The 22,874-nt window shown below is 42.6% G+C and overlaps 3 protein-coding genes across 8 annotated transcripts in view; 1 reads left to right on the forward strand and 2 right to left on the reverse strand.

Annotated features, from left to right (window-relative positions):
• Window positions 1-292: 292 nt before the first annotated feature.
• On the forward strand, window positions 293-7,966 carry smad9 (SMAD family member 9). The gene is made up of 8 exons (XM_030747283.1): window positions 293-417; window positions 2,170-2,714; window positions 3,431-3,646; window positions 3,799-4,056; window positions 4,206-4,316; window positions 4,916-5,137; window positions 5,813-6,069; window positions 6,431-7,966. The coding sequence occupies exons 2-8, from the start codon at window positions 2,519-2,521 to the stop codon at window positions 6,572-6,574; spliced, it is 1,404 nt and encodes a 467-aa protein (XP_030603143.1). The 5' UTR covers window positions 293-417; window positions 2,170-2,518; the 3' UTR covers window positions 6,575-7,966.
• Window positions 7,967-8,053: 87 nt separating this feature from the next.
• On the reverse strand, window positions 8,054-11,358 carry rfxap (regulatory factor X-associated protein). Its single transcript, XM_030746719.1, has 3 exons — window positions 10,675-11,358; window positions 10,350-10,460; window positions 8,054-8,883 (listed from the first exon to the last, which is right to left on the reverse strand). Exons 1-3 carry the CDS (start codon window positions 11,098-11,100, stop codon window positions 8,710-8,712), a joined length of 711 nt encoding a protein of 236 aa, XP_030602579.1. The 5' UTR covers window positions 11,101-11,358; the 3' UTR covers window positions 8,054-8,709.
• A 3,990-nt stretch (window positions 11,359-15,348) lies between these two features.
• dclk1a (doublecortin-like kinase 1a) overlaps window positions 15,349-22,874 on the reverse strand; it is a 46,025-nt gene continuing 38,499 nt past the window's right edge. For 4 of the 6 annotated variants that reach the window (XM_030746713.1, XM_030746714.1, XM_030746712.1 and 1 more), the window contains 11 exons: window positions 22,600-22,681; window positions 22,102-22,274; window positions 21,547-21,666; window positions 19,947-20,093; window positions 19,103-19,236; window positions 18,853-18,930; window positions 18,583-18,679; window positions 18,299-18,379; window positions 18,090-18,203; window positions 17,851-17,924; window positions 16,264-16,467 (listed from right to left, as the gene is read on the reverse strand). In XM_030746713.1, the coding sequence (XP_030602573.1) occupies window positions 16,410-16,467; window positions 17,851-17,924; window positions 18,090-18,203; window positions 18,299-18,379; window positions 18,583-18,679; window positions 18,853-18,930; window positions 19,103-19,236; window positions 19,947-20,093; window positions 21,547-21,666; window positions 22,102-22,274; window positions 22,600-22,681 (1,158 nt within the window). In that variant the 3' untranslated portion in view covers window positions 16,264-16,409. Of the gene's footprint in view, window positions 16,468-17,850; window positions 17,925-18,089; window positions 18,204-18,298; window positions 18,380-18,582; window positions 18,680-18,852; window positions 18,931-19,102; window positions 19,237-19,946; window positions 20,094-21,546; window positions 21,667-22,101; window positions 22,275-22,599; window positions 22,682-22,874 lie in introns of all 6 variants that reach the window. The other 2 variants (XM_030746717.1, XM_030746718.1) reach the window with 1 other exon arrangement.

Here is a 22,874-nt window from a genome sequence, read left to right on the forward strand (position 1 = left end):
TAAGCAGATGCTTTCCTTTTTTTAAAATGACACACTGCTTCCATTTACATAAACCCTGACTTATTTATTAGCCACACCTCCTATTTACTATAAAATATAAAACGTATAATATAATTTTTATGATGCCATATCTGACTTTCATTAGCTAATATAGTACCCTATAATTGCGTTTATGTTGAAAATTGCATTGAAACGAGTACACGCTGAGCAATTTGGCGACGCTTTTATTTTGAAATTACCACCAGGGTGCAATTTCTTATTGAGCCTAACTTGACCCTCATACACACGCTCACAGACACAATGTATACACATACAAACAGGCACACACCTTCGCAGCCTCAGTGCGGTGGCCTGACTTACTACAAACAGGAAAGCCTCCACACTCACACGGCTGTCTGCAGTGCACTTGTTACAGAGGTGAGAAATTAAACAGGCTTTTTAAAAAAATTATTTAAAGGAAATGCATATTTATTTTTATGTAATGTTTTGACTGTTGATTTGTAGTCCCGTTAATATCAAAATTTAAATGTTACTGCTGGCAAACTTTTGGGGGTTCATTTGTTCAGAGCTGTCACTTACTGTATACTGAGTGCAGTGTAAAGCTGCAAAGTTGTCAGTCAGTTGTCTCTGCCGCTGCACGTGCTTGATTCAGCGCATGTTTAGTCTGTAGTGGCATGCCACCATCACACAAGAATGAGCCGAGCGATTTCAGTGTCACACTCCTAATCGCATATTTGCAGTCAAGGTGTGGAGGTTCGGGCAGGAATTTTGTAGCTGCAAAGTGACTCAGTGTTCAGTTGTAGTAAAAGGAAGCTGGCGTGTTTACTTTTTTGGGAAGGGGTGTCCTGGTGATAAAGCATTAGGTAATTAGCCTATCTGAGCCTGCAGACTGAGTGACGCCAGGCTCCATAAAAGCAGCAGCGGTGGACTGATGCCGCATTGAGCCCTGTGCGCTTGTGCTGTCATTGTAAACCCCAGCTGTCTGTCTGTCTGTCTGTCTGCGGGAAACCAGCGCTGGCCGCGAGCATAGACATTCAGCTCCGCATAACTCATTACCTGTATTTACTTTGACACCCATCTTACAACAAAACAAACAGAAATTCAGAAGCAACTCTGAAGTTGTTGTGTTTCTTTTACAATGATTGGATGTCTGCGGTGGCGAGGGGCGAAAAAAGCTGAGCTTCCAGTTCACTTTTATAAACTGTATGCCAAGAATTTTTTTTCCCCCTCTCGGCATCAGATGCGCATAAACATGCGGAAAAGTGTTCTGGCATGCAAGGATGATTTGCAATAAGCTGATAGTACAAGGTGTAAAACTATGCGTTTATCAAAATAGGTCAGGCATGATGCTACAGAAGCAAAATGACTGAAAAAGGAGGCAGATAAACAAGTATATGATAATAAAATTACATTTTTACTTTTATGAATATTTGGGAAAATTATGAATAAAACTGTGCTTTTTGGTATGATGCACCCTAAAAGATTCCCACCCATGGAGGCTGCCTAAAGAAGAAGAATATACTACTTTAATTTGATACTTGTTTTGTCTGTGGCTCATTGTTGGTATTTATGCAATATTCAGTAGTATTTAGATGGACAGGAAAAGGCAGAGGGAGAGCTCTCTGTCTCTCTCTGTCTGTCGCCCTCCCTCTCTTCCTCTCTCCCTCTCCCCCTCCTGTCCTGTGATGTGTTCTGGCCAGACAGTATGGCTCCTGGGCGTCAGTGGCATGATCATAGAAACAGAGGCCAGAAAGGACATTCCTCATTGTTGGTGAATCTAGAAATGAGCTTGGCCATCTTGGCCTGCTCTTTCTGCAGCAGTTTTGTGAAGTGTTTCATTTTCTCCATAGAGAATAATAACATTGCTGTTCAGCATGTGGGAGATCGGTTTCATGCGGGCGTGCTTTCCATAACAGCGTCATGCTGATACAACCTCCTTATCATGGAAATCCACCTCTAATGCCCAGTTCATTAAATACGAGTAGATGTTGGTTATAAGGTGTTCACTCTGACTGTTCTCATCACTCTGCACCAGCTTATCACCTTAGTGACTCTTGTCTTAATTCTCCTTTCCAATAAACCCCAAGGTCTCTTTTCTGGCTAACCTCAAAACTTTTTTTTTTTTTGGCTGAATTATCTGTTAATACAATCTCTTACTTCTCTTGCCAGATGATGAAACTTGACCTGGATTTCTGGCTGTGTAAAGAATAACCTTCCCTGCTGGAGGCTTTGACTCTAGAGCTGACGGATCCAAACACAGAGAGGGGATTTAGGGGTTTGCGCTGCACTGGCGGGAGTCCAGCTCCTGCACTAGAGCTGCTCAGAAGTAACAGTGGAATACAAAAAAAAAAGGAACAGCGCCTATTTACATGGACTGATCATGCTACGTCTTTCACCCTAACCTCCCTGTTTCTTCTGGCTGCTCATTATTTGCAGCTTCACTCGTGTCCACAAGGGAACTTTTATCCCTTTAACAGGACCCATCAGCTCATCTTGCCATCCTTTTATCCATCTCATAATGAACTCCTCTACCTCCATTACATCCCTATTCTCCTTCACCAGCCCGGCAGTGAAGCGCCTGCTCGGCTGGAAACAAGGGGATGAGGAGGAGAAGTGGGCGGAAAAGGCTGTAGACTCTCTAGTAAAGAAACTGAAAAAGAAAAAGGGGGCAATGGAAGAGCTGGAGAGAGCCCTCAGCTGCCCTGGGCAGCCTAGTGAGTATCACAGTGTCCAATGTAGAAGTTTAGTCTAGTGGTTCTAATTGCAGAGGTCAGCATAAACACAAAAATACAGTAATTCTTGTTTCTTATGAAAAAATGTGATGTTTTTACCTGTCTGGGAATAAAACTATCTACGAGGAGGGGGAAGAAATCACTGCTTGCTGGCCTCACAATAATTGGCATGTATTGCAACCAGCGTGTGAGTGAGGGGCTGCACGTAGGCAGTGCTTCATTGTAGAGGGCACAACATTTAAATGTTGGAAACCGGAAATCAGATTTAATAAATAATATATTTTATATGTAAAAAGTTGCAGGTTTTCTTGCACAAGTCACAGAAAAAAAAAATCCCCAACCAAAATTTGAGCTTTTCTGTGAAAAGTCCTGTAAAGAAATAAAAAATATTTTTTTTGGTAGAATGGTTTAAAAAATAAATAGAGGAACTTACACTGGTAAATTACACAACTAGATAATTCCAGTAATTAGCTGAACACAGATTGTGCATTATAAGAGGATCCAAGTCCAACAGAGCCTCTGGATTTTTTTTATTTCATGCACTGACTTCCAGTGAAAAGCCAAAACATTTTAGTACAATAGTTCAATATAAGGTGCAGTAGTACAAAAACACCTCATGTTTGTGGCTTCACACAATAAACACATTTAATTTGATAGAGTTCTATTAATCAGTGTTCCATTCACTCTGAATCCTCCAGGTAAGTGTGTGACCATTCCTCGATCGCTGGATGGGAGGTTGCAGGTGTCCCACAGGAAGGGTCTGCCCCATGTTATCTACTGCAGGGTGTGGCGCTGGCCTGACTTGCAGTCCCACCATGAGCTGAAAGCCCTTGAGTGCTGCGAGTTCCCTTTTGGCTCCAAGCAGAAGGACATCTGTGTCAACCCTTACCACTACAGGCGGGTGGAGACTCCAGGTACTCTGAATTTGCTGTAAAAATAAGGCCTTTATTAAATTTTAGTTACAGAGACAGGACATCTGATTGAATAGTGTTCCCAAGCCAAAAGCATTTACAGTAATGTGATCTTTAAAAGCTCCATCTGGCTCTCTTCCACCCCCACCCCCCAGTGCTGCCACCAGTTCTGGTTCCACGCCACAGTGAGTTCAACCCTCAGCACAGCTTATTGGCAAAGTTCAGGAACGCTTCCCTTCACAACGAGCCTCTGATGCCCCAGAACGCTACCTACCCAGACTCCTTCCCTGCCCTGCCCTGCTCCTCCTTCTCCTCCTCCCCTCCGTCATCCTTGGCCCAGTCTCCCAGCTCACAGAGTTACCCCAACTCTCCCAGCAGCTCTGCAGAACCTGGCAGCCCATATCACATCACAGGTAAGAATCAAAACATGCAAACTAATACCTTCAGTCTTTCAAACACATAGCAGGTTCTAGTTTGACCTCTTAGCCTCAATAGTACACCAGTTGACCCCCCCCCCCCCCCCAATTTATTCTCACCTGTCATTTATAACCTGGTTTTCCAGCTGAGACTCCACCACCTCCGTACAGCATGATGGAGACAAACCCTCAAGAGGATGTGAAGCCAAGCAACTCCACAGAGACCATTAAACTCACATTTTCTGCTCCACACAGAGGTGACTACAGATGTTAACATCTGTATTTCACACAGAAAAAATACAGATGTTAGCAACAGAAGACTGTATATAGAAGATGGTAGTAGCCACCGTGACATCACCCATTGGTTAGTCCCGCCGTAAAGCCTCGAGCTGCATGTTTCAAAAGAGAAGCCGACTGTGAGCGTACACCCCAACTTGTCAATCACAAAGCACAGCCTGATTTATTCTCCTTTCTGACTATAATGGGGGGCATTATTTATAAAATGAACATCATGTTGTATTCCATAAGGTATGAAGCTAGTGAGTCAGAGCATAAACTCAACAGGAAAGTGTTTACTGAGGTCACAGAGCAAATGAGCTGATGGAAACCCCCCAATGGCCATTAGAAGGAATGTAAGATTTAAGGCCCTTGGCATCACTTTTTGGATCATAAGCTACATCCGTCTTTTATATACAGTCTGTGTTATTAAATCCATTCTATGTATTCCTATTTCCTCTGGGGGGTTATTTGGGGTTGGATTTAGAAAAATGTGCATCTTACAAATAGGATAATTAGGATAGGATAAAATATTTTATCCATAACACCCACCCTTCAAGCCTTTGCTGTTCGTGTTCAGATTTAAGGCCTGTTTGCTACGAGGAACCTGAGTACTGGTGTTCCATAGCTTACTACGAGCTCAACAACCGGGTGGGGGAGACTTTCCATGCCTCATCCCGCAGCGTCCTGGTGGACGGGTTCACAGACCCATCCAACAACAAGAACCGCTTCTGCCTCGGCCTGCTTTCCAACGTCAACCGCAATTCCACTATTGAGCACACACGCAGGCACATAGGCAAAGGTAGGCTGGACAACTCTTACAGGTAATTCAGATCAGATCACACCTTTTTTTTTGCATAATTTCTTAATGTATTTATACCCATATATGTTGTGAGAGCAAGACCTGAGGGGAAGGTTGTTTGCAAAAATGTATCTACTCCAATTTGCTTTCATCACTGGCCGCAGTGTGCATGCTTGTCATCCTGCAATAAATCCTTCAGGCCAAATGTTTTTTTTGTTTTTTTTCCCCCTCATGCTCAGTGTTTACAAAGCCAGCCTTTGTTGGATAGACATTAAGCATTTTAGTGGCTTTCAATAAACTGCACTGTGAAGATGTGTGTGCGTGTGGTTTTAAATGACAGAGATGGCACAAAGGCTTAAGAACAGTTGGTGCCCAGTTCACAAACACTACTGACACCACTCAGACATTCCTCATTTGCAGGCATAATAGCCTCTGTGGTTTTTACTTCAGTGGAATATGAGAAAAATGCATCAATATCAGTTAATTTTCAGTCAAGTAATTAAATATTTTGGTTATATCATTAATTATATCTTTGCTACAGAGGTTTTATGCTCTTTTGATATGCTGTGCAGTTTCCAATATTATTTGCCGTCCATCTAAAGCACCAGAGTTCTCTTCTGGACATTCTACAGCTGCACTGTTTAAGAGCATTTGATTGTCTTGCTTTAATTCCAGGTTTACACCTGTACTACGTCGGCGGCGAAGTGTATGCAGAGTGTCTGAGTGACAGCAGCATTTTTGTCCAGAGCCGCAACTGTAATTTCCAGCATGGCTTCCACACCACCACCGTGTGCAAGATTCCCAGCGGCTGCAGCCTCAAGATCTTTAACAACCAGCTGTTTGCGCAGCTTCTCGCCCAGTCTGTTAACCATGGCTTTGAGGTCGTCTATGAGCTCACTAAGATGTGCACCATCCGCATGAGCTTTGTCAAGGTACTGAGCCTTGTTGTGAAAGAGGATGTGGTTAAAAAAAAAAAAAAAAAAAAAAAAAAGGCAGATGGTGATCATTTAATAGGATTTTGTTGCATCCATGCCACCTGTCTTTCTGTTTTGCTTGTTTAGATGTATAGAGATGGAGGTCATTAGTTAGTAAGCACAAAATTCACCGGTCTATATATAATGTATACATATTTTTATTCATGATCAAAGTCAAATCCCCATGCTTAGTACTGTCAGTCACATCAGATCCTACCATACACAAGGTGGGATTACAGTTTTACTCTTTCCACAAAATATTTAAATGGTTAACTGCCAATATTACTGGCTGAAATCTCTGGTTGCATCTTTTCCTTAGGGCTGGGGTGCTGAGTACCACCGTCAAGATGTGACCAGCACCCCCTGCTGGATTGAAGTGCATCTGCATGGGCCCCTGCAGTGGTTGGACAAGGTCCTCACACAGATGGGCTCCCCACACAACCCCATTTCTTCAGTGTCGTAACATGAATGCAAACACATGCTGTGTGTGTGTGTGTGTGTGTGTGTGTGTGTGTGTGTGTGTGTGTGTGTGTGTGTGTGTGTGCGCGCGCGCGTGTGCGCACAGTCTTTCACACAGGTAGTGATAGATTCTGTACATTTTGCTATACAGTTTTTCTGTCCTACATTTGACATTAGTTACCAAGATTCACCAATCATAACATTATGACCACTGACTGGTCAAGTGGATAACACTGATTATCTCTTCATCATGGCACCTGTTAGTGGGTGGGTGGGATATATTAAGGAGAAGTGAACATTTTCTCCTCAAAACTGGTATGTTAGAAGCAGGAAAAATGGTTTGAGTGTGTCTGACAAGGGCCAAATTGAGATGACTAGAAGACTGGGCAAGAGGATCTCTAAAACTGCAGCTCTTGTGGGGGTTCCCAGTCTGCAGCAGTCAGTATGTATCAAAGGTGGTCCAAAGAGAGAACAGTGGTGAACCAGTAACAGGGTCATGGATGGCCAAGGCTCATCAATGCATAATGCACACGTGGTCCGATCCAACAGACGAGCTGCTGTAGCTCAAATTGTTGAAAGGTGTCAGAATATACAGTGCATCGCTGCAGACCAGTCTAAGTGCCCATGCTGACCCTGTCCAACAATGGGCACGTGAGCATCAGAACTGGACCACGGAGCATTGGACGAAGGTGGCCTGGTCTGATGAATCACGTTTTCTTTTACATCATGTGGATGGCTGGGTGTGTGTGTGTCTCTTACCTGGGGAATACCTGGCACTATGGGAGGAAGGCAAGCCAGCAGAGGCAGTGTGATGCTTTGAGCAATGTTCTGCTGGGAAATCTTCGGTTCTGCCATCCATATGGGTGTTACTTTGACACGTACCACCTACCTAAGGATTGTTACAGACCATGTACACCCTTTCATGGTAACAGTATTCCCTGATGGCTCAAAGATAATGCGCCCTGCCACAAATCAGAAATAGTTCAGGAATGGTTTGAGGAGCACAACAATGAGTCTGAGCTGTTGATTTGGCCTCTAAATTCTCCAGATCTCAAACTAATCGAGAATCTGTGGGATGTGTGAACAAACAAGTCCGATCCACGGAGGCCCCACCTCACAGAACTTTAAAGATCTGTTGCTAACATCTTGGTGCTACAGAACACCTTCAGGGGTGGAGTCCAAGCCTAATTTAGCTGAATTTATACTACATGTAATTTGAAAAATCAAGCGTTCCTAATTTCAGTATAATACATTTGGCCTCTTCCAATTCCACTGGGACGCATCAACTGGACAGGAAAAATGGGACATATCTGGGGGTACTTTAAGAACTGTTGTTACTGGTGTAGTATGTACTGTATTTGTGTCGACCAATGTTTGACTTCACGTGCTGTTTACTTGTTCCATTAAAAGTGTTTTTCCTTTATGAATCCCCTTTTCCAAGTTTTTTTTTTCCCTCAAAAAAAAAACAAACCCAGAATCTAGATCATATTTTTATTCATATACTCATCAGGGGTATACACTACAAACACAGGGGGATCATTTCATAAATATGTATATCATGCAGTAACTGCTCACCAGACTTTTGCTAACATAAGGCATGTCCCTGCTTCTTTTCCATATTCAGTCATCACTTAAAGTTTGTGCAGCAGTTTGGGATGAACAAATACAAAATGTTGTCAAAAACAAGTCCTCCACCTGCATGAAAAGACATGTGCTACACAAATGATTGTCACGACTACACGTAGCAGTTCAGGTTAAGATTAAATAATAACGCTGTAAGGATTGTTGAGAAAACAGAAAAGTATCCTGTGTGACACACACATAAAAATTTCTGTGGGTCCTTTTTTCAGGATTATTTTGGTGAGGACTTGATTACTCCCACATAAAACAACAGAACAGGACCTGACACTAGTAGTAAAATAAACAGTGAAATCTTGGGTTGTATTTAGAAAAATGTACCAAAAACAGCACCAGGCATGGTTTATTTAGAGTCAGCATGTAACTTTGAGGAATCCTCACCAGGCTGGGGATTCATATCAGTTTAGTCCCCCATTCTCAGCACACCTTTAAAATATCCCTTTACTCTGTCTTCTGCATGACTGAAGAAATCAGTGCTTTCTGTGTACACCTACTATTCACTTATGCATCAGCCATTATATTCTTCAGTGCTCTTTTTGCATCACAAAAACTTAACAACCGCCACCCAGCGTCAGCAGCCCTGAACTGCTGCTGTGATTGGCTGCGGCTCTGTGTAGCCAGGAGCTGCTGCTGCTGCTGCAGGAAGCTGATCACTTCTGGGCTCCTGAGAAGTGACTGGAAGACAAAGACATTAGATATTTTACTACTTTGCTGCAGTACAAGACATTTAATGTTACTCTGCTTTCAATAATAAAAAGTGTGTCATATAGCTGTTCTGTGAATTATTTCCTTTAAAGTTCTTGGCTGTACATGCCCTGAAGGCTTTTTTTTCAGTCTGGTTCAAAGAAACTTTTCTACTTAAGAAATCAGTGAAAGAATGTACAAAAAACAAAAGAGTGAATTAAAAAAAAAAGTTCTGAATATGAAGAGACATTAAAGTTCTATGAAAAAAAAAACAGCAGAAATAAAACTAAGAATAAGGCACTTACACTTACTGGCCACTTCGTTAGGTATACCTACTCAACTGCTTTTAAACACAAACGTCTAATTATCCGGCAGAAACTCAATGCACGTAGAGGACCTGCTGGAGGTCAAATCGAGCATCAGAATAGTTGTTGGTGCCAGACAGTCTGGCCAAAATATTTCAGAAACTGCTTATTGACCGAGAGCCAATGTATGCAGAAGAGCATCTCTGAAAGTACAACATGTCAAACCTTAAAGCAATGGGCTACGGCAGCAGAAGACCACATCAGGTGCCACTCTGTCAGCTAAAACAGGGAACTGAACCTACAATTCACATGGGCTCACCAAAACTGGACAACAGAAGACTGGAAAAATGTTGCCCGGTCTGACGAGTCTTGATTTCTACTGTGACATTTGGCTGGTAGGGTCAGAATATGATGACAACATGAAAGCACGGATTCATCAAACTTTGTGTTAACGCTTCAGGCCGCTGGTTGTGAGGTAATGGTGTGTGTGTGTGTGTGTGTGGGGGGGGGGGGGGGGGGGGGGGGGATGAGCACTGTTTAAATGCAACAGCCTACCCAAGTATTGTTGCTGACCACGTCCATCCCTTTATGCCCACAGTGGATTCAATTAAAGATAACACACCATGCCACAAAGCTCAAATCATCTCAAACTGGTATTCCAAGCATCAAAATTACTTCACTGTACTTAACGGCCTCCAAAATCAGCAGACCAATAGAGCACCTTTGGGAAGTGTTGGAACAGGAAATTCACATTATGGATGTGCAACCCACAAATCTGCAGCAATTGTGTGATGCTATCAAGTCAATATGGAGCAAAATCTCTGAGCAATGTTTCCAGCACCTTGTTGAATCTGTGCCATGAAGAATTAGGGCAGATCTGAAGGCAAAAAAGGGGCCCACCCCAATACTAGCCACTAATAAAAGAAAAAAAATAACAAATCCAGATAATCTACTGCTTCATGTCCACCTCTACTCTTAAAGGTCGGTGCCACAGAATAATATGCTTCAAATGAAAATTTAGCAGATGTATTGCAAACAACACAAACTTTTGTGGAGGCTTGTGGTAACCCTGATAAAGCCATTTAAAAACGTATTTTTCATTAACTTGTCATCCATCTGCATATGCATCATGGAGCAATCAACCAGTCTTACCAGTCTTTTCTGGTTGAGGACCTGCTCTATCAGAGAAGGTCTGGCTGGACGATCCCCCATGGCACCCAGACGCTGTTTGTTCACTGACACAGGACGTTCCTCAGAGTTTTCCTAGAGACAGAAACAAGCAATTGAGTGTGCAGGTTTTGTTTGTAGCTTAGCTCACTAAAAATGTGGAAATAAAACCCAGAAAATGGACTGTATGCACTGCACGCAAACCAAACTCTCCAGTCATGTACATGTAATGTCACTAAAAGTGCACTCGATGGTTCGAAAGGAGTGTCCTCCTGACCATCATGGTAACTCAAAAAACTATATAACTTACATCAAGTTTTCCAGTGGACAGGGCCTTATCGTTCTTCTTCTTCTTATACTTGTCTTTGTACATCTTGTTGCGGTGTTTTTTGCACATCCAAGGTTTCCTCTGCTTGGCCACCTGCGTTGTTGTTTCCGTGCATCCCTCGTAAGTACACTGTTTGGGAGCGTTATCGCCTTCCGAGGTCTCTTCGTCGTTGAGCTCCTCCGGGCTGGCCGTGCCGTCTCTGGGATCTGAGGTGTCCAAAACGTCGCTCTCTTCGTCCGGATCATCCATGTCGTAGGAGACGCTGTTCTCCGGTTCATGCGGCGTTATCACATTTCTACTGTCCACAACTCCGCTTTTATTCACGTAGTATCTATGCCCGTCTTTAGTCAGCAGAAGAGTGGAGTCTTTGTCCTTACTTGATAACGCCGAAGCGTCTTCTTCGCTCATGATAGCGGTAAATAGACGACGCTACAGCGACCTAGCTAGCCGTCAACCATCCCCAAACCCCCCTAGCTAACGCAGCTAATTCGCTCACATTTACTCATCCACTTTCCAACATTGGACGTTTAGTTAATTTCAGAATAAAAAGTCAAAAATGATGTACCCACATTACAGAAGCAGGTGCCATAGTTTACAGTTCCATTGGTTTAGCCTGTCACTGCTCATGACACACGGGGTGGATCTTTTTCTTCTTCTCCGCTTTGGTTTCATGTGTTAAAGCGACACCTAGTGGCCAAAAGCGACGCGTTTACTGTTGTTTGATGGCAGTTCATGTACAATTTACGCCTATCACGCTGCTAGCAGTTGGAACATGGGGCTATTATTGTAGCAGATTTATTTAGGTGATTATCAGTGACTATCAAAGAAGTACTTTCTCTACATTATAATGGTTGCTTATATTCGCAATGTCCCATCTGAACACTAGAGTTCCACTATATGCATGCTTCTATCTTGTAAGCCAAAGCCTAACTTTTTTAATGCAGTATACATACAGGTCATGTTACACTCCACTGACTAAAATAGGTACATTGTGCTTAGACGTTCTGATGACAGAGGGGCATGGTGGGAATTATAGTTATATTACTTGTACTTACTGACCTTGCTCACTGACATTTGTGCAAAATGCCTACCGAGGTGTTGATATCAACTAAGCAACAATTTATTTTTCAACGAGTGTCTTATAGAGTAGTTAGCCAGCATGGTGGCATTTTAAATTATTATCAATTATTAAATTAGCAAGTAATGCAAAATAAATAAATAAATTAAAAGAGAGAGAGAGGAGAGAGAGAGAGGGAGGGAGGAGAGAGAGAAGCAGGATGAGTATACCTCCAGGACTTTGGATTTAAGCAGTGTTGTCAGTGACTTTGCTGAGGGCAAGGCCCAAGAGATGGAGTTCTGATGGGTGAGTAGTTTGTGTTTGTGTAAAGGACTGAAACATTGTTACCACTTATTTGTTGAAAATATGCACTCACACTGTAATTTGTGTGTGTGTGTGTATGTGTGTGTGTGTGTGTGTGTGTGTGTGTGTGTGTGTGTGTGGTGTGTGTGTGGTGTGTGTGTGTGTGTGGGTGGGTGTGAGATCTATATGTAGAAACTGGAAGCAGTTGTTGAATGAGGAATTCTATATATGAGTGTGTGTGTTATGCAATGACCCATCCAGTCAGTCTGTGAGGAGTCTGAGGACCTGTGGTTAGTGGGCCTCTCTCTTATGTTCCATGCTTATTAAACATTACAGTTGTCTTTTTATTACTTTAGCAAGGATAAATCTGTTTTGGGTTTGTGGACGCCTATTTGAAGAAGATTATGTGTCCATTCCCCTGACCTGTTACTGCAGTTGCTGTCCATGGTGTTGATAAAAAGCTGGAATGATGCTATTGATATTATTGATTATTCCTATGTGCTGTGCTGTGTGTGTGGGTGTGTGTGTGTGTGTGTGTGTGTGTGTGTGTGTGTGTGTGTGTGGTTGTGTGTGTGTGTGTGTGTGTGTGCGCGCGCGCCGCGCGCGCGCGCGTGCGCGCGCGCGCGCGCGCCCTGCTGTCTTTCTCTGGTACCCCCGGTTCACCGAGCCCAGAATATCTGCCCAGGCCCATCACGGCGCTGTTCGCCTGTGCTGATGGGCTTTCGAAAAAGCCAATGTAAACTTGAAAATGAAAGTGTAACACTACAACGCTGTGATTTTTTTCACATGGTTTTGGTCTTTGCGCAATAAATAAAAAATGCCAGAATCTAATTTTCATTTGGATAATACTGAATTCTTAAAAAAATGAGAAAGCTAAAACTTTAGAAATAGGACACATTTTCTGCAGATTTTGTGTCTGTGTGAGATGGATGTGGGTTCAAGGTCTGAAAGTGCCTTAAACTCTGGTTGTAAAAAGAGTTATGGTGATTACATACAAAGTCTACGCAGTGGGGCGGAGTGTTTCTGTTAGTGCTGGGAAACCCAAACAGAGGAAATCTGAGTTTGTGCCAGCTGGAATATTTCAGCTTAATTTTCTCTTTGTGAAGCCCCATCAGCTGGAATTCTGCTGACACCACAGACAATCAAAAATGGATCAGAGGCCTGTTGATGTTACAGCTGGGCCTGCATGGTTCAACTTTACAAGTGAGTGAGATCACAGGACTTCATGGTAAGTTCTGAAAATAGCTTATTGCACCTTGATTCCAGCTGTTAGGCATGAACAGTCATGGGTTTCCTACACAACTGCATTCAATGTGAGGGGAACTTTGCTTCACGTTTGGTGTGAATGCACCATCATGGTTTTGTTGAAGTCTGTGGGAAAACATTCCCGGGCTTGCTCGTTCTATGACCTGATGAGATTTTGGACTCAAGTGCTAGTTTCAGGTCTTACTGAATACATCGTGTGTTCACTTTGTAAATCACTGCCCCCGTTAGAATTAAAAAGGTGAATAAAAGCAGGACATGCTCATTGCTTTCACAGATTCCCCCCACCTGGTGTTGTTTGGCTTCAAAATGCTAGAGACTTCACTAGCCAGTGGGTGATGTTCCAGTGCCTACAGCCATCTTTTATTTACAATCTATCATCACAGCAGGTTTTTCAGATAAACTTTCCGCTTGATTTAATCTTCTTGCAGGTAACATTACTCTTTCAACCCTACAATCCCAGTCAGGATTGATAACAGAATATTGATCAGGCCTCTAGCCAAGTGCCACCAAGCATTTAACGGTTCATAATGAGCAGAGGGCCTGTGTGGGATAAGTGCATTTATTTGATAGAACAGAAAACAAACTGAAGTCTGTATGTATGAAAAGTTAAGGCAAGGACTGAACTGTACATTTGGTCTACGGCCCAATGATACAGCAAAGTTTTAAAATCGCACACAAACTAAACACAGTTTGGATCCACAAAAGACACAAACAGTTTGATTTTAAACATATTTTAATTATTACTATAGTCATAGACCATTGTTGAACAGAGGTACAGGTATTGGTATTGCAATGGACTGTAATACAGTGGGTCAGCTGTGAGAGCACTTTGGTAAACCATATGTCCATGTGCTGGAGAGCACAACAAATTCATACTGATCTGCTCATTACGGCAGCACATTACCGCATATGTGCAATGATGAGAATAAATACAGAGAGTCTGACAGGTGTGACGGCTGCAGGGAGATCATCTGCAAAAAACAAAAAAAACAAAACAAAAAAGCTAACACTGCTCTGTATTTCTCTCACTCATCTGGCTTCTCGTCTCTTATCTCACATCAGTTTTAGGGAAACTGTATTAGTGGCTGCTTTTCCAAAGAAAGAAGTGACATCATTCCCAGTGGGAGGCAAAGATGATGGTCTCTTCTACTTATCCACTACAGATCCTACAGTCCTCATCAACTCACCCATACTTGATGTTCACTTCAGCCTGATGATCTCCACTAGATTATTTTTTTTTCTTTGCTGACTGATACGCATGTATGTTTTTTTTTTAATTATTATTTTACAATTTTCATAGACTGACTACTAGTAAAGAAATATACTGTGTTGTGAACTATCAAAATAAATAAAATTGTTATTTACATAACATATAAACGATACTTCACTAAACAGTTTCTTTTATAAGAATAGGCTACTGTATGTCTGTCATGCTTTCATCTGAAGAAATGAAGCCATGAATGAGGTTGTACAGAGCTGAAATAAATTCTCCTCCACCCTTTTCGCTGTACTGCTGGTTCTCTGGCATCCATACCGTCATTCTGTCTGTCCTGTCTCACTGCACCTAGACTGCAGTGCAAATGTGCAAATAGGCAGCTCGCGTGTGTTAACTGTACACCTTCACCACCTAAAACATATGTAATTAACCATATAAGGTGAACACTTGAGCTGCACCAACCACAGCTGGACATGTTTGATGAAACAGGTCTCTAATGTTCATAAAATGTTTTTAAAAAAATGAGTCCGATGTCATTGTGAAAATGTGTGCCTTGAGGAAACATGATTCAGATGTCGAGATTGCTACACAAGCACCAGGATGCTGCTGAGTTTTGTGTATCAAGATGTCATGAACCGACCAGGTAACACAATCACAAGGAGCGATCAAACGCAACCGCCGTCGTCTTTAGATAGCCGTCTGTGTAAAAATGTAAACTGGTGTGACTGCAGTTCAACATTACGGGAAGGCAGCGCCAGTACTGTTTGGAGAACAGCGTTACAGCACAAGTGCCATCTTTGTTCTGTCTTTCATCTTTTTTTTTTTTTTTGTCAACACCATTCTTAACACATTTTGCAACAAAAAGACGAGAAAATCTCTTTGCCGCATGTTGTAGCTCGCTTTCCAACGTTATGTTTTCATCACGTCTACTGTCGCCTACTTAAACATTTCTGTACTCTACTTCTAAGCACTTTGCTGTAATTTAATTCCACCAACTTGAAGGAGAAGTCAATAAAAACATATTGTTCCTTTTTTTTTCTATGAAAAGAGAATACATATCAAAAAATGCTGTGAATAAAGTATGAATAAATAAGGTTCAATAAAACATGAACATTGGTCCATATTCTCATATTGCCTTGTAGAGCTGTTCCACCTTAAGGAAGTTTCCATGTCGAGCCCGGATCATCACTGAAGGGTAAAGCAGTGCTGCTGCCCTTTCTCGCTCCTTGAGCTCTGCAACATGTGCTCAGATGAGAAAATGTTAAAAAGAAATAAACAAAAGTCTTTCCCCTCACTCTGCTTTTTCCCTCTTCCTCGTGATCCCTGTTTCTTGTTGCCTCTTTAACCTTTCTCCCAACCTCGCTAACATCTTCTCATCCACCCCTTTATCCAGCTTTCCTCCAGGTTTGGAAAGATGGATTCGGGGAAGTGTAAAGTTCTCTCTAATACTTTTATTTGATTTTATTTTTTCCTACATGGTTTTTTCCACTGTTCACCCCCAGCATAGGTGAGAGACTCTGGGAGAAAGCGGACGACTCCTCTTCCTCCTCCTCCACCACATGCAGAGGGAGGAGCTGGATGAGGATTCTCCCTCCTTGCTTCTGTCACTGCACACCTTCCTCCTCTTCCTCCCCCCACTCCCCTTCGCCCTCTCTCTAGAAGGACGAGTTGGGGGAGCAGACAGTGCTGGCTGAGCTGATGGAGATGTCATCAGAGTCAGATGGGAGTCTGGGGTCCGGGAGGGGTCAGAGCAAGTGTCAGGGGTCAGAGAGGGAGGGGCCATGGGCAGGCCAAGGAGGCAACTGGGGGGCTCCGCCCGTAGTGTTTCTGTTGTTACTGAATTCACAGTTGGCATCATCTGCAGAGGCAGCGGCTTCACATCCGGGTGGCGTCCTCGTCCGAGAACCTGCCTCTCCTTATCAAGAGGGGTGGCCTGAAAAAGAGAAGAGGAGGAAAAGATTAAGATTAGATCTACCAGTCGCACAGTGGATTAAATCCAATATGGAGGACCAGAAGAACATGTTCACATGTTCAATAAGTTACTAATCAATATTAATTGGACAGCAACAAGGAGGGGGAGAGGCTATCTAAACATGCACAAATCTGCAATCTTTTCCAGAATAAATATCTTGGATAGAAGCAGGTTCCACATTGTTTCATTTTTCTGGCACAGTAAAGGTTTGACAGGGGAGATTTTCAATATCACTTTTTTATCACTTTACAATCAAAAGGAACATCAGCAGCCAGAAAAAAGTCAACGTGTTTTTAGGAACAAAATGTTGTATAAACTGTTATTAAAGTGGGAAATTTCTACCACGGATATGAGAAAGATCCCAGAGTGTACATTTCCATTCATTTTTAGTAGAAACAGAGTTTACCAGAAATCTTCCCCAGTTGATTATTTACAACTAAAATCTACAACCTTAACCTTACCATTTGGGCAACGCATGAAAAAATATGGTTTTTTTTTCCTATAGAGTTCAGGATTTCTAATCAGCCAAATTAAACTCTGTCATGTTGGAAATCTGGGAGTTTAAAAACCAGATAATGTATTCATTTATTCACCATTCAAGATTGTTTTTTAATTCCCTCTTCTCAGAATCCACATTCCTCCAAGTCCTGTAACCTTTATAACAATGAACCTCATGGTCCTCATAAATCAGTGGATAAAGTCACACAACAGGAGTCGGGTAATGGGAGCTCAATAACAAGCCCTGGTGTTTGTGGAGGCAACCAGGTGGGGAGCATCGCATCAGGCGAAAACATCACAGGAAATCACTCAGACAAGCAGCAGTGCTGGGTTATTTCTTGGAAAAGCTTCGTTCACAAAGGAATTGTGCAAACAAAAAAAACGACTCAGTGGAAACCTTCACAACAGCAGTTTGTTAACTTTGCAGCGTGGGATATGTTCAACAGAATGCACAGGAGAATCATTAGCGAGGGTCATTCTACTTGAGCACGCTGTTATTCACACACTACGAAAAGCAAGGGAGACCGATAAAAAGGTGACACAAACACAGAGGGACACGGCTTTAGCCAGTGATGCACGACAGCGATGCGGGTAATGCAGGAATGAAATCTGTGTTTACAACAACGGATGAAAGGAGAGAAGCAAAAAAAAAGCAGAGCACAGAAAGTACAGCGCGGGTGGGGGGGGGGACAACATGAGGCTGTCAAAGCAGCACAGCAGCAGCCAGTCAGCAGGGCAGCACGCAAGGGAGGGGGGGAGACATCAATTTCAGAGACACTGTTTTGGTTTGTTGTGATTTCTCGCTGATTTGTGACCCAGTCGTGTCTCTATGGAAACCTGGCGTACCTTATCCAGTACATGGCCGGGTGCTGGTAGAAATCCAACGACCCAGATCTCTGCATAGAAAAGCTGTCATCCAACTGAACAACAAAAGAGAAATCAGCACAAATCAATCTACCATGAGAAAAAATAGAAACACCTCAAAGTGCACTCAGAAACTTGCTGACTTCTCTAGAAACTGATGCAACTCAGTGTAACAGCTGCAGCTTTAGATGAACTAGTTATTTTTTTTAATGGTTACTTACAGAAATGACTGACACTCCTGCAGTGTTGTCATTGCCTTTTGGACTGGTGTTGAAGTGCTTCTTTATCTTTCCTGCTACTGACAGCTGGTGTTCATTCTCACATAGACCCTCGTCCTGTATTAAACAGAAGAGGAGAGGAAGTAAATTCAATGTTTTTTTTTTAAAATAAAAGCAAAGCAAATGAACAGATTTACTAACACTATACTTACAGTGACCCAGGGGTGCTCCAGCACCTGGAGGGCAGTGTATCTTTTATCCACCTCCACCTCCAGCATGGATCGAATCAGCTCCTACAGCAAAAAGCAAAAAAAAAAAAAGCAAATGTCAGTTATTTCCTCCCTCCCTCCCTATATATATATATATATATATATATATATATATATATATATATATATATATATATATATATATATATATATATATATATATATATATGAGTTTTCTACAGCATATGGTTCCATTCACACCAATCAGACATACAGGAGATATTTACCTTGGCTGTTTCTGAAACATTGTCCCAGTATGGCAGAGGAAATTCTAGCTGTCCCATTAGGATCTGATCAAAAAGCACTTCTTGATCATCACTGCTCCTGCAAAAAAAAAAAAAGAATGGGTGTGCATAAATAAACGAGTGCTTGAATTAAGTCCACAAGTAAAGGTGCAATACCACTACCAACCAGTAGAGGGTTCTGCAAAACACAGTTTCAAAAAAAGCCATTGAAGCAGAGGGAGGGATGCAGGTCAGGGCTTGCTGTTCACTTACCCTCGAAAGGGTGGGAAACCACACAGGAGGATGTAGGTGATGACGCCCGCTGCCCAGATGTCAACCTTAAGACCGTACCTGCACAAAGACAGAGAGGTTAAATCAAGGCAAACATAGAAAAAAAACAACATGCAGAGCATTCCCTTTAACACAAGCATCCACCATTCTAGATGTATTAATGACATGACAAATTTGTTGGCCATCAACTATTGTGTTATAGGTACCTGCAAACTGCAGTTGCAGCTCTTACCCTGTTTCTGCAATGATTTCAGGTGCTACATATGTTGGGGTCCCGCAGACAGTGTAGAGGGGTCCGTCCACCACAGTCGCCAAACCGAAGTCTCCCAGTTTGAGGCTCTTGCTGCCATCTGCATGTTCATACACCTGAACACACAGGAACACACATACACAAATTATGTTAAAGCAGGATCATAATTTGCAGCAATGAGCTCAGTATGATCAGAATGATGACCCCCCCAAAAAAACAAAACAAACCTTATACAGTAACCTAAATAGGAACACTGGTTGATGGGAGTTTAATATTTATTGTAAGGCTTTCATACACACTGTCTAGCCTTTTGTCCACCTGTAACTTGTGGTTGATCTGCATATCATTACCTTAAAAAGTTAAATAAATAAAAGGCCACTTTTTTAAACCATTCAACTTCAATTTTTTATTTCCTTGTAGAGTAGAAGCAACGCTGGAAAATAGGCTGCACCTCTGGCTCAGTAGGGGTAAGTGTGGCCACTAGAAAGCTCTGAAGAAGATCATTTCTAAAGTTCAAATCTGGCCCAGCCAACTCTTGTAGTGACTGAGAGGGGGCAAAGAACAGTAATTGAAGTTATAGATGACAATGAGGAGTTTGACAGAAGGGAGAAGGAGGGAGGGAAAGAACAAACGAGGGAGGCTGGAGAAGGAGTGTGCAGAAGGTGTGAGGGCAGCAGCGATGAGTCATCTCTCTGCTCTGTGAGAGTCCGTAGTGAGTGATATTGCTTCACTGATCATTCAGAAAGGTGGTGGGAAAGGAGAGAAGGAGAGGCTGCTACACTGCGGCAAGTTACATGTGTGCAAAATCTGTGTGAAATCAACTCACCAGCAGGTTTTCTGGTTTGATGTCTCTGTGAACAATGTTGAGGCTGTGGAGGTATTTGATGGCGCTGGCCAGATTGTGGAGCATGCCGCTGGCGTCTCTTTCTGTGTATCTGTTGGCAGAGGTGATGGCATCGAACAGATCTCCCCCCTGTGGACGAGTCATAACCGGCGGGTCAGTTATCAGGAAATATCACGAGACTTTGGTTGGTGTTTTTAGTGCTAGCAGAACCTAACAGCTTCACTTCCAAGTATTCACACTTGCTCGTCTTTTTTGCTGAAAAGAGGTTAAAAAGTTCATTTAACCATTTTTGCCTGCTCAGTGGGTGGAGGGGATCTGGGTTGCTGGGTGAAAGGGATGGGGGGGTGGGGGTGGGGGGGTGAGGAGGTAAATCCTCATTCCTCATCTTGCTTGAAACATCTCCTCTACCGTGGCATTAATACTTCCTTTTCTTTTTTTTAGGCTTTTCTCTGTCTCATATTTTTCATTCTACTAGAATCTCTCTCTCTCATCCCCTCTGTGCTTCTCTCATTGAGTGGACTAAGTAGAACAGAGGCTTAAAATAGTGCTGAATCTCTCTCTATCCTAGAACAGCACAGCACACTGTGAGGGTCTGACCTGCACGATGGCAGCTGTTTAAATATGAGAGCTGTCAAATGCCAGCTCAGGCTTTGACTAATACATCTTTATTTCTCTGCCTCCGCTATTGGAGGGCCAAAGTACATGAACATTAATATACTGCTGTAAATTTGGAGGCGTTCTGCAAGGTTTCGGAAGGCGGCGGCTGAAGTCAGTTAGCGGGAAACTAAGCCCGGTCCACAAATGGCATCCCAAAAGATGGGGTTTAAATCAGTCCTCTGTATCGCCTCTGTACAGGCAAGAGCCTTCTTGTAACTGCAACACAATATTCTTTGATCACATTATTGCCAGTTGGGATTTTCCTCAGTTTAAAAAGAACTTAGACTGAACAGGACCAGGCAAAAGAATGCTAAAGTATACCGTACTAATAGATATAAAATTTCTCTCTCTCTCTCTGCTCCTATCCTTTGCCTCTCCTTTCAAATCATCTATCCGTCTCTCTCCTTCTCTCAGTCCCTGTCATTTTAGCAGTGACTCTTTTCACCTCATTCATCCACAACCTCCTCATGATCCTCCTACTTTGGACATGCTCACAAGTACGCACACTTCTCCCACAGATTGCCTCTCATCTATATTCCGTAGTACTCCACACCACAGCACGAACAGATGGATCACATTCCTGGCTCCTGAATTATGCACAAACATTTCTTGACTCAGAGAGCGAGAGAGAGTGAAGAATGTGAGCACTCGGGGCCACTGGCTGATTCTCTCTAGTCCCAAATTGTGTGACTGGTTGGAAAATTCGTCATTTGCTTCACAGGCTAAATGCTGCTCCTTTGTCACTGTTCCTGCCTCCCTGCCCCTCTGAGTTGCTCTTAGATTTGAGATAATGATGATCAACATTATATACAAGAGAATGAAGCCATCCATTATCTGCATTTGGCAAAACGTCCTTGCTTGTCCCTAACCAGAGCAGATGGTGCACAAACACATAAAGTAATAATATACAAATGTTGCCACACACCTTGACCAATTCCATGACCAGGTAAAGTTCATTATAAGTGTCAAACTCCTCGATGAGTAAGACGATATTTGGATGTTTGACCCGGCGAAGGATGGCCACCTCGTTCTGGATCATGTGCTCCTAGTAAAAAGAGGTTCAAGTGATTAGCCAAGTGGAAGACATTTTTTAAAGGAACCAAGAGTAACTTGACATTTAGATGATTAAATTTCATTTTCTTTTCTGGTTTAAAGTATGTCACTATGTCTCTATAGTTGCCTCTCTACGGCATGTTGGTAACACCCTGGAGTGCATTTCTACATCCCTCCACAAAGGTGCTACATTACCCCACTGCTATCATATCAGTGGGTCTTTAAGTGAAACAGAGACATTACTCTAGAAATGCAATAGAAGGGATCTGTGACAAATATTCTTTCATTAGAGGAGAAAATGAGCTATCAAAATTGAATTTATCCTCTGAAGATATGAATGCATAGAACTTTTTGTCTTCTTGAGTGAAGCAGACCAGCACAGTACAGTTGTTGCATTTTGGGTCATACTTCATGAATGTTTGTTTACCTTGCCTCTGCATTTGCCCTTGTTGATGATCTTCAGAGCATACTCTCGTCCCGTGGAGTGCTCCATGCACTCCCGGACAACTGCAAAATTCCCATCTCCTAACATTCGCCCCACCTTATAACGGTCTGATATGTAGGACGGCACAGCCGGAACCTCATCGACTAGAACTTCAGCTGCAGGGAAGAAGCACAGGCTTTAGAGGAACTGAGGGACTCAAGAATCTGAACTGGTTTACGTGGTTTAGTACATTATTTATCAGTCATTTTATTGTGTACATAGAGGACAGAACAAGCATAAAGCATAAAACATCTGATAAAGGTTTTTTAAGGTGAGTAAGACGCCCTGAGAGCAGAAAGGTGCTGAGAGCATCATGTGCTAATCAGGCTACAGCAACGGAGGAAAGAGACGCATTAAAGGTCATGCATATGATTCAGACACGCATGATATTTGCCAGTACAAAACAAAGTGGGATGTTTTTGTAACACTGTTTTTCCTCACCTTCAGTAACAAGTCCATCGCCATCTTCCACTGGGCTCGAACCTTTAGTGGAAGACAGAGAGGTGGAAGAACCCTGGGACCCCTGCAAAAAGGGAGAGGGTAGAGAGCAGGATGGCAAGTGGGTTTATTTCTAATCTGCAGCATTACCCAAAATAGTTTGTAATAACAATAAAACACACACACACACACACAAACACACACACAATCACAGTCAATTCTGCTCCAGTCCTAGCCAAAACAAATATGTATGTTCAAAAATAGACAAAGGAGCACCA

Source organism: Archocentrus centrarchus, chromosome 14 (assembly GCF_007364275.1).
Source record: "Archocentrus centrarchus isolate MPI-CPG fArcCen1 chromosome 14, fArcCen1, whole genome shotgun sequence".
Lineage (NCBI taxonomy): Eukaryota > Metazoa > Chordata > Actinopteri > Cichliformes > Cichlidae > Archocentrus > Archocentrus centrarchus.

What these genes read in the sequence shown, in the direction of transcription:
- smad9 (XM_030747283.1), top strand. Translation starts at nt 2,519, where the DNA reads ATGAACTCCTCTACCTCCATTACATCCCTATTCTCCTTCACCAGCCCG. An exon ending in ATTTTCTGCTCCACACAGAG is followed by an intron (nt 4,317 to 4,915) that starts GTGACTACAGAT and finishes GTTCGTGTTCAG; the next exon opens with ATTTAAGGCCTGTTTGCTAC. An exon ending in ACGCAGGCACATAGGCAAAG is followed by an intron (nt 5,138 to 5,812) that starts GTAGGCTGGACA and finishes CTTTAATTCCAG; the next exon opens with GTTTACACCTGTACTACGTC.
- rfxap (XM_030746719.1), bottom strand. Translation starts at nt 11,100, where the DNA reads ATGAGCGAAGAAGACGCTTCGGCGTTATCAAGTAAGGACAAAGACTCC. An exon ending in TGTCCACTGGAAAACTTGAT is followed by an intron (nt 10,461 to 10,674) that starts GTAAGTTATATA and finishes TTCTGTCTCTAG; the next exon opens with GAAAACTCTGAGGAACGTCC. An exon ending in TCCTCAACCAGAAAAGACTG is followed by an intron (nt 8,884 to 10,349) that starts GTAAGACTGGTT and finishes TTTGTCTTCCAG; the next exon opens with TCACTTCTCAGGAGCCCAGA.